This window comes from Drosophila bipectinata, chromosome 2L (assembly GCF_030179905.1).
Source record: "Drosophila bipectinata strain 14024-0381.07 chromosome 2L, DbipHiC1v2, whole genome shotgun sequence".
Classification (NCBI taxonomy): Eukaryota; Metazoa; Arthropoda; class Insecta; order Diptera; family Drosophilidae; genus Drosophila; species Drosophila bipectinata.
Genome location: NC_091736.1, coordinates 4,777,728 through 4,795,609, shown reverse-complemented (window position 1 = coordinate 4,795,609; position 17,882 = coordinate 4,777,728). Strand labels below are relative to the sequence as shown.

The 17,882-nt window shown below is 42.1% G+C and overlaps 2 protein-coding genes across 2 annotated transcripts; one reads left to right on the top strand and one right to left on the bottom strand.

Moving 5' to 3' along the window:
- Window positions 1-2,102: 2,102 nt before the first annotated feature.
- On the top strand, window positions 2,103-5,456 carry tplus3a (testis-specific Plus3 domain a). Its single transcript, XM_043213518.2, has 7 exons — window positions 2,103-2,246; window positions 2,311-2,384; window positions 2,468-4,136; window positions 4,192-4,454; window positions 4,515-4,593; window positions 4,654-4,821; window positions 4,882-5,456. Exons 2-4 carry the CDS (start codon window positions 2,382-2,384, stop codon window positions 4,239-4,241), a joined length of 1,722 nt encoding a protein of 573 aa, XP_043069453.1. The 5' UTR covers window positions 2,103-2,246; window positions 2,311-2,381; the 3' UTR covers window positions 4,242-4,454; window positions 4,515-4,593; window positions 4,654-4,821; window positions 4,882-5,456.
- A 2,796-nt stretch (window positions 5,457-8,252) lies between these two features.
- Window positions 8,253-11,413, bottom strand: ttm3 (tiny tim 3). Its single transcript, XM_017239959.3, has one exon. The coding sequence runs from the start codon at window positions 11,308-11,310 to the stop codon at window positions 10,297-10,299; it is 1,014 nt and encodes a 337-aa protein (XP_017095448.2). The 5' UTR covers window positions 11,311-11,413; the 3' UTR covers window positions 8,253-10,296.
- Between the last annotated feature and the right edge of the window lie 6,469 nt (window positions 11,414-17,882).

The window sequence follows — 17,882 nt, the reverse complement described above, 5'->3', positions numbered from 1 at the left end:
CAGGAGATGGTGGTGGTAGAGGGCCAGGAGATGAGATTTCGCCACTATCAAGGGGGTAGACTCCCCCCAGGGCCATGGAGTCCGCTTCGTCGATTTTATAAGTTAAATCGCAGGAATCCTTTGGCCTTTTAAATATGCCATTTCCGTTGTGAGATTATTTTTCGATATCACATGATACGAGGATGTTTACGAGTGTCCAGTGTCCACAGGGTTTTGGACTGGACCAGATAGGCATCGTTAACCCATCCAACCCCCTTCCGAAAATAGTCGGGAATTGTCAGAAGACCAGATATCTGATAAAGGGGATGGAAGGGGTTAATGTGCGTGCCTCATCCGTTCGATCCCTTTTTCTATTAACAATAAATTTGTACGATTTTTATTTTGACCACAACTAGCTTGGTCAAGATGTGTGGACAGGAATGGATGAAGGAATGTGGGAGAAGGTACAGGGATTTTAGAAATATAGTTAAATGATTCAAGTGAAAAATATTTTAATTTATGTATAAAAGTTTTTCTCCACCCACTAAAAAACCCTCTAATTATCAAAATGTACACAGACCCAAGAAAAGGAAGGTTCGTTCGTAAAGATATCTCTTCATTCCATCATAGATACAGTAAACCCCATGACCAATGGACCGTGGGCTGTGGATGTGGGACTGAAGGTAGAAAGACAAAACAAATCGGCTAAACGGGATGCGCGTGATGCCCAAAAGGATGCCATTAAGGCCAACGGTTACAATCGTTAGTGAAGCCATTAGTTTGCAGCTCCAATATGCGAAAATCACATACACATGTGGGCCTGCAACCCCACTAAACAAACACACCCACCCAACCAACCAACCACCCAATCACCTAACATTGCCACAGAGTAAGTGTATAATTGCAAGTGGAACAGCTTTTGGAAAAAGCGAGATATAACATGTAATAACTTTCACCAGAGAGACCCACAGCTCCAAAGTGTCCATCTTCCACTAATGTGTCCTGGCTGGGATTGGATGCGGATTGCCGGAGACCCAAAAACAATGAGAGTCACGAAGTTGCCGGCACACAACGACACAACGACCAACAACACAACGAAACAATAACAATAAAACAAAGGCCAAGTCCAGAACGGACTGAAAATAATTTCAGGGATATTATCGCCACCGTCGGCAGATGTCCCAAGTGCGATATGTGCCGAGCCCAATGGAGCTGACCAGGATCTCAGTTGGAAATCAACATAATGTCTACTTTACAATGTGGATAAACTCGCAAAGAAAACGAAATCACATCCATATCGAGAGAGACAAAGATACCACCCACACCTGATCTGGGAACATCCAATTGTCTGATGGTCAGATTCTCAACGACAGTGATGCCAAAACCAACATTATTGTTTGAAAAATAAATATAAATATGAAAAATATATTTTAATTAAAAAAGTCTTTAATTTTTATAAATATTTTTATAACTAAAACTTGTTACTCTTTGAAGATGTTACAGTAGTCCTACCCTCATCACTACCCTTTGGAGGATTCGCTGGCCACTCGCACGCCACGATGCAATAAGTTACCGGCTGCTTGGACCATTACAACAACGTCGTCGTGGCAAATGGTAGTCCGTGGAGCGACCTGGCACAGCCGGAGACAAATCCGAAATCCATACTCGTAAACAAATGCAACTAATCGCCGTTCATGTTGAACGTGTTCACGGCTAGGCAAACGTGAAATTGTGGTCAGCCACACGGAGTCCTGTTCCCCATCCGGATCCACCTTCATCTCCGATTCCACCGGACTGCAGTGTTCATTTTGTGCGGGCTTATGGCTCCGAATTTGATGGCATTTTGGACTGAAAATGAAAGAAACAAACATACATATATATTCGAGCTTAAGCAGCAAATGAGTTATGGCTTAAGACAAATTTAAGACAAATGGGAAGCTACTAACAATACTATAATTGCCTTAATTATTAATAACTTAAAAAAACTATAAGGCCTACTTTGATCTGAATTTTTATAGCTTTGAGTATCTAGAATTTAGGACTTTTTTCAATCAAGTGTGCCATGGAATCATTTCGTTTTTATTCCAAGAGTACCTAAGCCCGTGGGGCACCAGCAACATTCATTCCGATCCCAGACGTGGTAGCGAAAAGACCTATTGGTAGGAATAAATAAAAAGAATTAATTGGTGAATTAATTGTCCTGAACAAAAGTCGTGAAAAAAATATTAAATAAAAAAAAATTGGCGAAATTAAATTGGTTTAATTCGGTAAAGTCTAATTAAAAAAATTTGCAAACTTTTATTAAAAAGTTTTTTTTTTTCGTAAAATTAGCGTTTCTTGAAAAACAATATTTGGTTTCAATTGTAAAAACTTGGAAAACAAATCCGAATTTCACGTAATTCATGGTAAGAAAATGTTCGAAAAATTGTTAATTATAATTGCTTAATTATTATTATTTTATTTTAATTTTTATTGTTAATTAACTTAGATGTCGAACTTGCTAGAACGCAACTGCAGTCCCGTGCTATCCCCGGTCGAGGACTTGGAAGATGGGGAAATATTGGACATGGGAGAAGCCGTGAAGAACCTTACCGTAGAGGCCTTCAATGATGGCTACGATGATCAGTTGATGGGCGATGCTGAGGACCGCGCCCGTCTCCAGGCCATGAACGAGCTGGAGAGAGAAAAGGAGCTGTATCAAAGAAGCATCCGACGCGAGGAATTGCAGCGCAAGTGGTACATCCGATGCCAATTGGCAAAGGAGCGTGAAGTTTCTGTTGCTATTGAGGCGGATCCTGGCGTGAAGGAGCGCTCTCATATCCGTCGTCAGCTACTCGCTACCCAGCGTGCTGGAAACACGAAAGCGAACGCTTTAGAACGTAGCAATAAGACCAAGGAAAAGTGGGTCGAGCCTGTTGATGATCAGCCGGAAGAGCCCGTGCCATCAAAAAAGATTCGCAAAGTGAAGCTAAAGGGCCACGAGGCTCATTCGGACCAACATGAGCCCATTGACGAACAGCAGGAAAATCCCGAGCCGTTGAAGAAGAATCACAAGGTAAAGTTAAAGGCCATAGATGTATATTCGGACGACTCGTCGAGCAGCAATAGTGATGTCAGCTCCAGGTCGCCTGAACAGTCCCCTAGGGGAAGCAGCAACGCCAGCGACGAGCCTGTGGTCACCACTCGAGAGCAGCTAAGCCAGGCCATCTTGACACGCAGCCAACTGGAAAGCCTTTTAGACAAGCCAATCTTTGAGAAGACGGTTACCGGTTGCTTTGTGCGAGTCAACATTGGTTTCGTGGGTTTGGCGAACGTGAACCGCATCTACCAGATCGTCGGTCTGCATCAGGATAGAAAGGTTTACCGGCTGGGTGGTAAAAGCACCAATCTCATTCTCCACTTGCGGTACGGCGTTCAAGAGTGCCCATCTTCGATGGATGTGGTGTCCAATCAGCCAGTTACTCAGGACGAATTCTACATGTGGAGTGGGACCTGGCAATGCGATCTAAAATTCTTGCCCCTCCTCTCCGAGATAGCCAAGAAGCAGGAGGACATCGTAAATGCAATGCAGTACGAGTTTACAGAGGAAGATGTTGTGAAGCTGATACAGTCTAAGCGACAGACTGCCCCAAAGCGGGTGACCCTAGCATACAAAAAAGTATGTTTATTTATGGAACGTGACCAGGCCCTGGGTCAGAACGACATGGAAAAAGTGCAGTCAATTGATAAAGAAATCCAGGAGCTGGACGGGCCGTCTGGTGGGCAGTTGGATAGCGTCAAGGTGCCCTCTCAGTCGCTGCCGCAGCCGCAGCTAGCCAGGATGAACACCCACGTACCTCTCATTTACTCCGCTACCCCTTGCACCAAGAAATGCCGCACCGACCGTCCGCCCAATCCCGACGACTTCCAATTAGAACGACATATGCGACGTAAGTACAAGAAAAGCTCCGTAGTGAGCAGAAGTCGTGTGGAGATTGAGGCGGAGGACTGGGGCGGTGAGGCGGATGAGGAGGACGAGGAAGATCCAATGGTGGCCGATCCTCACCTAGCTGCGGCTGCGACTGCGACACCAGAAGAATTTCCGGAAGAGGATGAGCAAAAGGTCAATCTGCGCGACTTACACAATTTTAAGGTTAACATTAACATCTCATCATTGGGTAAGTTCCTTAATAGTTTAACAAGAACTTCAATAAAATTTATATATATTTTCAGTTCCATTTACCACTATTTTTAAGGATCTGAAGTTTGGCAGTAGTAACTAAGCAATTGTCAAGTAGTAACATTTCCATATTGTCCTTAGAGCCAATGCCCTAATGTGCAAAGTGAGTACCTCCGTCCCGACCTCCTCACGACTTTTGCTTACTGCGGAGCTTTTCTTGTACTTACAACGCATATGTCGTTCTAATTGGAAGTTGTCAGGAGGTCGGTCGGCTTTACTCACTTTGCACATTATTCAAACACTTTTCCCGAAACAGGTAGGTGTGTGTTAATTCTTTTAAAATACAGCATTAATAACTCCTAGTTATTCCTTGCAGCTTGTACAAAATTGGACACCAACCCGCTAGCCTATCTACTTTCCACATCACCCAACACTTCACCATGGAAGGCCTTTAAGTAAGTTTTATTTAAGCTTTGATTAAAATTATGATCATTAAATGTAATATTTTTTTTTAGGTACCTTGTCACACTATTACGTTTATTGTTATATTTTAAGCAGTCATGGTTTAAAGATGGCATAGATGGGAGTCAATATCTTTTTTAGTAACCTTAAGGTTGGAGATTGGACCTTACCTGCCTTCATACATCAAACACTTTCTAGTTTTAAATATATCGAAACTTAAGGTAAATTTAAAGTTTTATTTTACATCTTATATTAAGACTTAAATTATATTTTTTTTATAGCACCTAGAAGACTTTGGACACCCCCCATAACCAGAAACTTGTATATTTCAACCAACCTACCGTGGATTCAGTTACAATTTAAGATTTTACATTAAATTTTACTAATTTTAATCCTGGACGTTTTATAATTGTTTTTAATAAATACTAAAACATTTTAAATTACTTGTTATCATTGAAACATTTGCCTAAATTTAAAGATATTTTTTCAGGAAACAAAAAGTTACCCTTTTCTAATTTCAAGCCCGTTGACCAAAACAAACAAATGCAGTAATCACCCATGCCTCTGGAATAGACGGAAAATTGGTGGTTGTCAGCAGTCCAGAGGAAGAGAATGGGACCAGGTTGCGATTGATACAGATTTGGAAGAGGAAAAGCTGCAGTGCCTGGCTGACACCAACCGCATCTGGGGGAAACAAACATCAACAATTTGTGCACCGCCAAAAGCCTGTTCTAATCCAATCAAATTTTGAGTGCGGTTGTCGACCAATTCAAGTGGACTTGGACTATGGGACTATAGGACTGTGGGCATAATTTGTAAAACTGTTAAATCCTATTCTCTTAAAAATAAAAATATGATTACAACAAAATTTAGAAAATCTTAGTTTTAAAATGAAGATGAAAACATTTTAAATTTTAAATAAATTTTTTCTTGGATCTGAAACCAGAGGTCAAGTTGATTGTGATAACCACACCTTGTGACCGGCCAAAGAAATCATTAATAATACAAATAGAAACTCATTCATAGTCCGGACATCAAGTGGAATTGGAATCATCATCAGGCTGGAGGCTGGAGTCTGGTGACCTGGCTGGGTCATAATTGAAGATGTGGTGGCCAGAAAGCTAGAATGGCAGCCAGAGCAAAAGGTGACAAAGGACGCTCGACTGGCAATAAAATAAATGCCATTTACTGATGAGTCATCAGCATAATTTTTACGATTTTCGCCCCCATTCGATGAATAAACAAATAAACCAACTGGAACTGGCCGAGGTAACGAAACCCGATTCCGATTCCGAATCCGATTCAGAGAGTAGTTTGAGCGTGTCACGAAAACATTTCGCATGCATTGACTTTTTATGGCAGGCAACGAGCCGAATCCGAAGAAGCCGCAAGGACTGGAATCGACAAATAATGCAAAATCATTTAGTGGAACTCCTAGACCCAACACTTTGGGTCCACTCCTCCCTCGGACCATCCAGTCAGAGTCATAAAATCCAGCACCGAATGAAATTCTCATCAAGTCGCAAGTTGGCACAATTTCACTTTGCCACTAAGCAACTGAAGGAAGGAGCACTGGGGGAGGCGCACTGGCCAGGACCTGGACCTCCCTCGGCAATCGCGCGTGACTAACGTAATCAGCTCACGTAACTCCGGAACGAGATGAGATGAAATCAGCATACACTCCTCTGGGCTGCCGACTGCATAAATGTCGAATTTATACGAAAATGAAGAGGCTCACTCAGGAACCCGTACCGGACCAGATGCTATAGCCTGTGGGGCATCATTCACGGCTGCCTACCACTGTTCCTAACGCCGGGCAGGCTGTTTTGTAGATCTTTGACACGCGATATAGGCGCATTGCAATGTTTTCCATTCATTGGTTAATTTGCAATCAAATGTCGGGGCTAAATCTGGTTTCAATAAATTGAACAATGTTTCTGAGCATTTTGTGGGGGTAGGCTTATCCTGCCAGGGAGTCTAATAATTTTGTCTTTAAACATGAGTGGAGTATTTTAGGGAAAGCACCGTTTTTCTTATCATTATCTCTTTAAACTCAATTAAATATTATATCTAATAGTAGAAAAAAAGTAATTTAAGCTTACCAGCCCATATAAGTAGGCAACACTTTCTTCAATGCCAAGCTCTTCCCTAAGAGCGTTAGCCCCATATAATAAAATGGTAAATACAAATATGCCAAGTGCATTAGAAAGATCATAAAAGTGAACCTTAGTGCTACGGGGGGTAGCCATTTCAGTGGATTCCATTTAAATGTAAAACCTATCATTAGTAATGCGAACAAGTGACCCCGAGCATAAAAACGTAGAGAAAGGCTAACAAAAATCCAATGAGACCATCGGCCCAAAACATCACGCATAAGTTTCATTTTATTTTGATTTTTACGACTGCAGCACGGCCTGTGACAGTCCTGTCCAGTCCAGTTGGAAGTCCTGTGGCAGTCCCACCTGGATCACTTGCTAAATAACCAACCGAATGAAACGAAGCAACAAAAATCATGGGTTGGGCGGCGAAAAAAAATGTACAAGAGGGCCCCCGAAATAGTCACCAGTTGTCCAAGGGGGGTGGATTCTCAATGGTTGGGTGGATGGGTGAATGGGCTACTGGTTGGGAGATGATGTGTCCATGAGAACTAAAGCAGGGAAAATGCCTATTTACGAGCTTGCATGCTGCCGGACACATGGTAATCATATATTTTGGTCATATCTGTGGACCATAAAACCAGTGTCCTTATGTGCCTGTCAATGAGTTGTTTCATGACATTTATTTCGCTTGTTCCAACCCTGTTTCGGGTCTTCTCTTGTCTCCTCTCCTTACTGCTTTTTTTTTTTTGTTGGTAAAGGCCTTGCGTGCAGATGGAAAATATTTTAGTGTCCATTTAATGTCCAATCTAAGATGAGCTCGTAACTTTTGATCGAATAAACGGCACCATCACCCCATCTCCACTGGTCCATTTGGGTCATAGGGCAATGGGAGGACGGGAAGGGTTTCTCCTTTTTCCCGAATTGGACACGCAACCTGAGTCTGCAAGTCTCTGGGGATAATTCTCTAATTTTCTCACCGCTGCCTGGCACATCTCTGACTGATAAGCAGAAGTTATTCGCCACAATATTTGCTTATTTTATTAGTGGATTTTCGTTTCCCGGCTCCGGCTTACATTGTCTTCAATCCCCTGATTGCCGCGGCATCGGCGCTCCCTTGGAGTCATAAATATTTAATTAAAATCAAAATTAGTTTTTCGTCGGCTTTTCATTTTGTGAGCCTCGCTGATTCCATCAAGCCAACGCTTTGGAAAATGTCAAGTCACCTGGCTTGTTAAAAATTAAAATCGCACATGTTGCTCTCCCCGAAAAAAGGAATAAAAATTCGAGTTCAATTCCCGTAGAGTCCTGTGTTTTTTTTTTGGCGGCGATTTAAGTCCTGGGCACACGCAATTCTCAACGCTTGCATAACTTTCCCTTCCACTTTCTCCATAAAGTAGATTTGCATGCGACGCCCCAGGGACCCCAAAAAAGAAAGCGATATTCACCAACTTACTTGAGGGTCTAACGAATTTTCCTGAAAACTGCTTACAGGAAATAACAGCCGAAAACACTTTAAATTTTTATGCTAAACAAGCATTTAACAAAAAACCAAATTACAAAATGTTCAAAATATATAATTTTTATTGGTAGACAAAGCCCATCGTATTGCTTGACGGATTGAATGTGTAGGGTATATTTCCTTGATAGGTATGTTTCGGTCGATGCACCAAGCAATAGTGATACGTGGGTCTAAAAATACTAGTGTGGAATACATAATAATCTTCTGTTTGTTTGTTCTGAATGGGTTAGTGCGTCTATTAATTGAAACATTTGACTTTGTCTGGGAAATTGGTATGGAACCAAATGAATCATCAGAACTAGTGGAATCGTCTTGAGAATAGTTTCTTCTTGAGATCTCTCTAATGCGTTGGGCACTCGAACTCATATTTAGTGATGAATGTAAGTAGCTCAAGGATTTTCCATCCTTGTGATTGAAGTAATTGTAAATTTTCTCCAGAACTTTTTGATAGTGTTGCACATGTGCTTTTAATGGTTTGTTAGCTGGAAATTTCTTCAGGTTATATTGCAAAAATGTACAAGCATTGCAAATCCAAAAAATTTCTGGAGTCAATTCATCCATTAGGCTTTCTAAATAGTCGTTCAAGTCGTGGGAGGACAGTTCATCAAAAACTTTAAAATTTTCATCTTTTTCGTTTAGAAAGTCATGGATACTTTTTAAAATATTTGGGTGCACCACAAAGTTTTTGTTGAAATGTTCGTTTTTAAGTTTAAAAGTGTTTTTCACACCTGTACCATGTTTAGCCATGACGAGATCCTTTACACGCAAATTGCAAACAGAAGCAGTTTTTGGATTATCTTCAGAGTCTGAAAAGACCTGGAAGCCCAGGTGATCTATAAAATAAATGGCCACCGACCTTTGGCGTTCAAAACAACTCTCAGAACTCCATTTTTGACGGGAATGTCTACGGATATTTTCTATCCGACTTTGAAGCCTACGGGCTTTGTCCAGATCCCTTCGACGACAAGTGACTGTATGTTCAATCTTTGTGGCACGCGCATAATGTATCCGCCCCGAAATAACATCCGTCCAGGACCACAACCAATTCACACTGCGATCATGAATTATACTTTTCCAACTGTGGCCATCGGGCGGTTTTGGTGCTTCGTTTTCTTGCGAATTAATAATCACATCCTCAGGCATAACTCGAGGTTTAACCATCCCGTATTTTGGCCCTATACGACTATGTAGGCTTGGTCCATCGATTGTAAATTGTTTGACTCTGCGCCTCTTGCCATCAATTAAACAATAGCCGTGGCGTTCTTGCATCATAGGTGTCATTAGTTTTACCCTAATTCTGTCCAGATTTTCAAAATGGGAACAAATCATTGAAAAATCAAAGAACTCGAAGGAATCAATGCGAGCTCGCAGATCACGGGACAAGTGTCTCTGAAAATCTCTGAAGAAGTTAACATTGAAAGTCTCAGTTACAACAGCTTCCGTGTTCATGTATTTGGCATATAAAGTTGCCAACTCCTCGGCCGATGGGTTGAGGTCCAACCTCATATTTTCATAAAGGAGAGCCACATCTTTTGGAAGTGGTCTATAGGGATCTGCAAATAATGGTCCATTGTGGGACATGGTTGTCCATTTCAGATCAGGCGACGCAGTCTTAAAGACTTGTGGTGACGGTAACGATATGGCCATTATCGAATCCAAAGGATAATCTTTGTTAGCTCGTGATCTACGGAAAGCACTACGCTTGGTCATTTGATGAGGCATAAACTTGTATCCTTTCTTTTGAGTATTCATTTTTAGAAAATATAATTTTAAGAGGATATTATATTTGTGACTAGTTCTGACTGAAGATATGTCTGGTATGAGTGAACTTTCCCAGGTTTTGACATTAAAATGATATGTAGCGTTTTCCCAAAAAAATTTAACAAAACCAGTTCAGAAAAAACAGCTTGAACTATGCTTGTGATAGTACTTAAACAAATAACATATTTCGTTCTTAGTAATCGATTCTGTATTCAATAATTTATATACATTTTTTTGAATTATTTTTAAAATTTTTCACACACACACAATGACAATGATAATTTAATTAAAAAATGCCTAAACGAAGAGAAAATAATTCATGAGCCACGAAAGGATCGTCCCATCAAGCTGAGAGTCCACTGCCTCTGATTCCTGTTGTTAACCCTACTATCCTCGTTCTCCTGGTGCTGCTCCTGCAGCCGTCGTTGGTTGTCCTTAAACTGTTCGATGGGATCATCAAACTGGCGATAGTACTGAAGGACCTCCCGCACATCCGTCACCTGATGCTCGGCCAGCAGCTGAAGGAAGGCTGTGAGATCAAAAAGCTGGACATCATCGTCATTCCCCAGCCACTGCGTCATCAGGAATATGTTGTTCGGATGCAGGGGCGTGGCATTGGCATCGCAGTCCACAACAATCACTCGACTTAGATCCCTGTTCAGGTGGTCCAGGTTTTTAATGTGTTGCCCCTCCACAACTTCAGTGGATCCCCGGACCAGGCGGTACTTGATATAGCCGTAAGGATCGAGGGCATCCAGCAATGGAAAGGCCATCATTCCCTGCTCTGAAGTATAGACCACGATCTCAAAGTTGCGGCTGCACTGCTGCAGAAAGTAATCCACGCCAGGTCGCTTCTTGAATCGCCAGCCCGTTTGATAGGTCCAGTCCGGATGCACTAGTACATCCTTGATCTCCAGGACGAGGGAGTAGGGCGGTTGTATGTACGGTGGAGGCAGGACATCGGGCAGAAGCTTCCCTTGCAGCGGTTCTTCGACCATCTTCTGGTAATACTGAAGTGAGTGCCACATCCTCAACACGTACTGTCTGAGCCAGGGCAGGTGGCTGAACTGATCCTCGAGGGGGCCACGATGGTCCTCGTCCGGTTTCCCCAACTCGTACACGGCCCACAGCACGGCACTAAAAACGGTGCCCAGGAAAATGGTGCATCCGTAGAATTTCTTACTCCTCAATAATCCCCCGGATGGAAAAGGCCTTGGCGTTTTCTGCTCCACCGGATTGGACCGGGGTGAGTCCTTTTTGGCTCCGTAAGGTCGCGATTGGTTGCGAACTCCTTTCCACCGAATCAGTCCCCTGATCCACGGGTTCATCATGTCAAAGGTGTCGGCTTTGTTTTAATTTCTGGTTACCAATAATTTTTAACATTTCGAAAGATTTTTTTGATTAAAAAAACTAGGGAGTGCATAGGAGATTTATTTGAGGATATGGTCCTAGATTTCATCCTTTTAGGACCACAAGCTCTTTCAAAATCGATTGGAAAATCCTTTAAAATATTTAATTTATAACAGACATGCTATGCAAATACTTGGGCTTAATTTTACAAATTGCAGTGTGCTGCTGCCCATTGCCCGTCAAAAGGAGCGGGAAGGATGCGACTGGACACGGGGCTTTCAGGTGGTCATCATCATTTAAATGCCGTATTATCAGTGGCCAGCAGCGGCCTGGCCAGTCAGCTCGTCGAATTGTCATAAACAATCAAAATCCATTTAAAATTGTACATGCAATTTGGCCAGGACTCTGGATGGTGGAATGAAGATGGCGGTGCAGGAGCCAGAGAGGCAGAAGGATGAGCTGCCAGATGCCGACACCATCAACGCCTCGTCAAGTGTGTGTGTGTGGGCGATGGGTGGTTCGGGTTGGTTCATTGGTTGGCCCAAAGCTCCCTCCTGGCCCCCCACCAACCCATGGCTGCCTGCCACTTGTCAGCCAATGTGCCATGTCCTGGCTTGTCCTGCGTTGCGAGTGTGTGTGTGTGTGCATGTGTACGGCCATTTCCCGTGTCCTGGGCCTGTGTATCGTTGATATGATAATTGGCATGAGGTAATAATCCACTTGGATACGTTGACAATCGTTTATATCGCAATCAGTGTCATGCCGTCTGCTTCTGTTTGGCTCTGCTTCCATATCCTGCAATCCAGTGTCCTGGCTGCATAAAGTATAATTTCACAGTCGTGTTCTCGTTTCGTTTCGTTCCGTTTCGTTTCAGCTCCTGGTACTACAACTCCTGATACTGATTCTCCACTCGTCCTGCCGACGATATTAAATAACAATGAACTGCAATTGCCCAACGAGTCTCGTAATTCGTTTGTAATGCGTGCAGACGCACAGATTTTGAGTAGTCGCAGTCAGTGTCCTTACATGGATACCTCCATCCTTCCATTCGTCCGTTCATGCTTTCCGCATCCTGTCGCTGGCAACGCCTTCTGCTCCTGCTGCTACTGTTGCCTCGCCCCGCATTTTTGCCCGCTGTTTTGTTTTATGTCCTCCACTGGCAATTGTCCTTCGCATTGCATATAATTTCTGATTTCCGAGTTTAACTCGTTGCCTGTTAAATTTAATCACTTTTTGAAATCGGTCGGTCCGGCCTGATGGAGTACGGGAATGGAATTGAATGGAGGAGCTCCAAGTCCAAATGGAAATGAAAATGGAAACGGCCATGGAAACCGACCGAGACAAAGTCAATTTTGTGGAAATGACAAACCAAATCGGTAAACTTCAATAAAGGGGGATTAAGTTTACCAAATATTATGGTAACTGGTAAGATATTGGTTTCAAATAAAAAGGTAGAAAAATATTTCAAAAACATGTTTGAAAGGTTATATGATAGGTTGGTATGTAGGTACTGATCTGATGTTACTCCAAAGTTTATGAATCTTTAACTTCCTCTTCATATCTGAAACTATTTTCTTTCCTAGCATGAAATTTCCTACAACAGCCATCAATGACCATAAACCCTTGTCTATTTATTTAATTATAAATATAATTTTTATCTAATTATTATCGAAAGGCTTGCCTGTCATGCAACCATAGATTTTATGAGACCAGCAACTGGTGGAGGAGACCATATTAGATGCCACACATGGATGACTGGGCGATCCCCGCCTGGTAGCCTCCATTTTCGAGGACCCTTTGCGATGCAAAAAGGCGAAAATTTATGCGCGTTGCAAGTTGCAAGAGGGATGGAGAGTGCGGGCAGGGCAGGTGGTTTTTTTGGGGAAATGGTTTGGAGTCAGATGGACATCCGGTAGCGGCACTTTCATGCTTGACCTCACTCACAGCGGCCTGCTTAGCCTCTTGACCAAAGCTGCTAACTTGGCCGGGATGCGATGCCACCAAGGATACCACGGATGGTCAGGATGTGTGCGCTTGTATCCGCCAGGGAGAGGAGAACAACGCGGCAGCGTGTGTGGGCCAATGGCGGTGCGTTGTCCCTTTTTTATGGCATCTCCTCTCCACCACTACGACCACCAGGACCACCACTTGCAATGAAAGCATTTCCGCATCCGCCAGCGTAGCTTGCGAGCTTCCAAAGCCAAAGCCAAGGAGCAGCATGGAGTCCACTTTAATTTTTGTTTTGTTTATAATTTACGCGACACAACATCAATTAAGTGCTTGGCCGGAAAAGCGCATACCTGCAGCTGAAAAAAGCAGTCATAAATTCTCGCCCTAAAGTGTTGGCGAGTGTCGGGTGCAACTCCCTATCCTACCCCATAGGATACACATATATATTTTATATATATATCCGCCATACTTCCAGGATCCCTCTAGGGTCCGAAAGAGGCGTTAGGGGGGCGTGGCGTTTGAGCAGACCAGCTGCAATGTGCTGGAGCATAAATAGCCAACGCCATTTCGGTATGCGTACTTTTTTATGTATCACACAAATCATTTTATTGAATACACACTGTACAGTATACCCGGTGTATTGTATGTAACTTATTTAAGCCATGAAAAATATTTCAGGCCAGTCATGAAGACCCCACAGAGGCAGTTGCCATACAAATTCAATTTATTTATTAAGTTTAAGTATAATTATAGTCATAAATGGAAAATAAATATATTTATATTTATATTAACCTCAATATATATTGAGGTTAATGAGTAAATTAAAAAATTATTAAAGTGTGTTTCAATTTAAATCACGTCTAACAAGAAATATTATTTTAAGCCGATTCTCAAGCGGAGTACCTTAAACGATTTCTGGATCGATTCTCCACCATTGTACATCGAAATCCTGAGACAAAATATTTTTTAGATTTTTTGCCCATTTTTGTGATGGGATCCCTTGAAAATGGGATTTACCCCTATAGGGCCCACAGTGATGGCTATATCTTCCCCAATTCTCATCCGATTCTCAAGCGGAGTACCTTAAACGATTTCTGAATCGATTCTCCACCATTCTGCATCAAAACCCTGAGACAAAATATTTTTTAGATTTTTTGTCCATTTTCGTGATGGGATCCCTTGAAAATGGGATTTACCCCTATAGGGCCCACAGTGATGGCTATATCTTCCCCAATTCTCATCCGATTCTCAAGCGGAGTACCTTAAACGATTTCTGGATCGATTCTCCACCATTCTGCATCAAAATCCTGAGACAAAATATTTTTTAGATTTTTTGCCCATTTTTGTGATGGGTTCCTTGAAAATACGGTTTTCCCCTATAGGGCCCACAGTGATGGCTATATCTTCCCCAATTCTCAAGCGGAGTACCTTAAACGATTTCTGGATCGATTCTCCACCATTCTGCATCAAAATCCTGAGACAAAATATTTTTTAGATTTTTTGCCCATTTTTGTGATGGGTTCCTTGAAAATACGGTTTTCCCCTATAGGGCCCACAGTGATGGCTATATCTTCCCCAATTCTCATCCGATTCTCAAGCGGAGTACCTTAAACGATTTCTGGATCGATTCTCCACCATTCTGCATCAAAATCCTGAGACAAAATATTTTTTTAGATTTTTTGTCCATTTTCGTGATGGGATCCCTTGAAATGGGATGGGATTCCCCTATAGGGCCCACAGTGATGGCTATATCTTCCCCAATTCTCATCCGATTCTCAAGCGGAGTACCTTAAACGATTTCTGGATCGATTCTCCACCATTGTACATCAAAATCCTGAGACAAAATATTTTTTAGATTTTTTGCCCATTTTTGTGATGGGATCCCTTGAAAATGGGATTTACCCCTATAGGGCCCACAGTGATGGCTATATCTTCCCCAATTCTCATCCGATTCTCAAGCGGAGTACCTTAAACGATTTCTGGATCGATTCTCCATCATTCTGCATCAAAATCCTGAGACAAAATATTTTTTAGATTTTTTGCCCATTTTTGTGATGGGATCCCTTGAAAATATGATTTACCCCTCTAGGGCCCACAGTGATGGCTATATCTTCCCCAATTCTCATCCGATTCTCAAGCGGAGTACCTTAAACGATTTCTGGATCGATTCTCCACCATTCTGCATCAAAATCCTGAGACAAAATATTTTTTAGATTTTTTGCCCATTTTTGTGATGGGTTCCTTGAAAATACGGTTTTCCCCTATAGGGCCCACAGTGATGGCTATATCTTCCCCAATTCTCATCCGATTCTCAAGCGGAGTACCTTAAACGATTTCTGGATCGATTCTCCACCATTCTGCATCAAAATCCTGAGACAAAATATTTTTTTAGATTTTTTGTCCATTTTCGTGATGGGATCCCTTGAAATGGGATGGGATTCCCCTATAGGGCCCACAGTGATGGCTATATCTTCCCCAATTCTCATCCGATTCTCAAGCGGAGTACCTTAATCGATTTCTGGATCGATTCTCCACCATTCTGCATCAAAATCCTGAGACAAAATATTTTTTAGATTTTTTGCCCATTTTTGTGATGGGATCCCTTGAAAATATGATTTACCCCTATAGGGCCCACAGTGATGGCTATATCTTCCCCAATTCTCATCCGATTCTCAAGCGGAGTACCTTAAACGATTTCTGGATCGATTCTCCACCATTCTGCATTAAAACCCTGAGACAAAATATTTTTTAGATTTTTTTTCCATTTTCGTGATGGGATCCCTTGAAAATGGGATTTACCCCTATAGGGCCCACAGTGATGGCTATATCTTCCCCAATTCTCATCCGATTCTCAAGCGGAGTACCTTAAACGATTTCTGAATCGATTCTCCACCATTCTGCATCAAAACCCTGAGACAAAATATTTTTTAGATTTTTTGTCCATTTTCGTGATGGGATCCCTTGAAAATGGGATTTACCCCTGTACGGCCCACACTGATGGCTATATCTTCCCCAATTCTCATCCGATTCTCAAGCGGAGTACCTTAATCGATTTCTGGATCGATTCTCCACCATTCTGCATCAAAATCCTGAGACAAAATATTTTTTAGATTTTTTGTCCATTTTTGTGACGGGATCCCTTGAAAATGGGATTTACCCCTGTACGGCCCACAGTGATGGCTATATCTTCCCCAATTCTCATCCGATTCTCAAGCGGAGTACCTTAATCGATTTCTGGATCGATTCTCCACCATTCTGCATCAAAATCCTGAGACAAAATATTTTTTAGATTTTTTTTCCATTTTCGTGATGGGATCCCTTGAAAATGGGATTTACCCCTATAGGGCCCACAGTGATGGCTATATCTTCCCCAATTCTCATCCGATTCTCAAGCGGAGTACCTTAATCGATTTCTGGATCGATTCTCCACCATTCTGCATCAAAATCCTGAGACAAAATATTTTTTAGATTTTTTGCCCATTTTTGTGATGGGATCCCTTGAAAATATGATTTACCCCTATAGGGCCCACAGTGATGGCTATATCTTCCCCAATTCTCATCCGATTCTCAAGCGGAGTACCTTAAACGATTTCTGGATCGATTCTCCACCATTCTGCATTAAAACCCTGAGACAAAATATTTTTTAGATTTTTTTTCCATTTTCGTGATGGGATCCCTTGAAAATGGGATTTACCCCTATAGGGCCCACAGTGATGGCTATATCTTCCCCAATTCTCATCCGATTCTCAAGCGGAGTACCTTAAACGATTTCTGGATCGATTCTCCACCATTCTGCATTAAAACCCTGAGACAAAATATTTTTTAGATTTTTTTTCCATTTTCGTGATGGGATCCCTTGAAAATGGGATTTACCCCTATAGGGCCCACAGTGATGGCTATATCTTCCTCAATTCTCATCCGATTCTCAAGCGGAGTACCTTAAACGATTTCTGGATCGATTCTCCACCATTCTGCATCAAAATCCTGAGACAAAATATTTTTTAGATTTTTTGTCCATTTTTGTGACGGGATCCCTTGAAAATATGATTTACCCCTATAGGGCCCACAGTGATGGCTATATCTTCCCCAATTCTCATCCGATTCTCAAGCGGAGTACCTTAATCGATTTCTGGATCGATTCTCCACCATTCTGCATCAAAATCCTGAGACAAAATATTTTTTAGATTTTTTGTCCATTTTCGTGATGGGATTCCCCTATAGGGCCCACAGTGATGGCTATATCTTCCCCAATTCTCATCCGAATCTCAAGCGGAGTACCTTAAATCCTTTTTAACAGACCCGTATACATTGCAGTCAATATAAATTCTTTCTCCCTCAGTGAAAATCAATTGAAAACTTTCCCACAAAAATATGACTGCAAAACATGCACTCTGCCGCCCATGGAGACGAAGATGGCTAATTGGAATTAACAAACACGATTTATTGGCCAAGTTGGTGTGATTTGTTGGAGTGACATTACGATGCGGTAAACGAGCTAGGACGAAGGCAATCAGGACGAGGAAGCCGGTCCTCGGTTAACGAATGGAAAGTAACTCGAGCCAAGGAAAAGAAGGAAAGGTCCTCGGACCAGATTGTGTGTCTA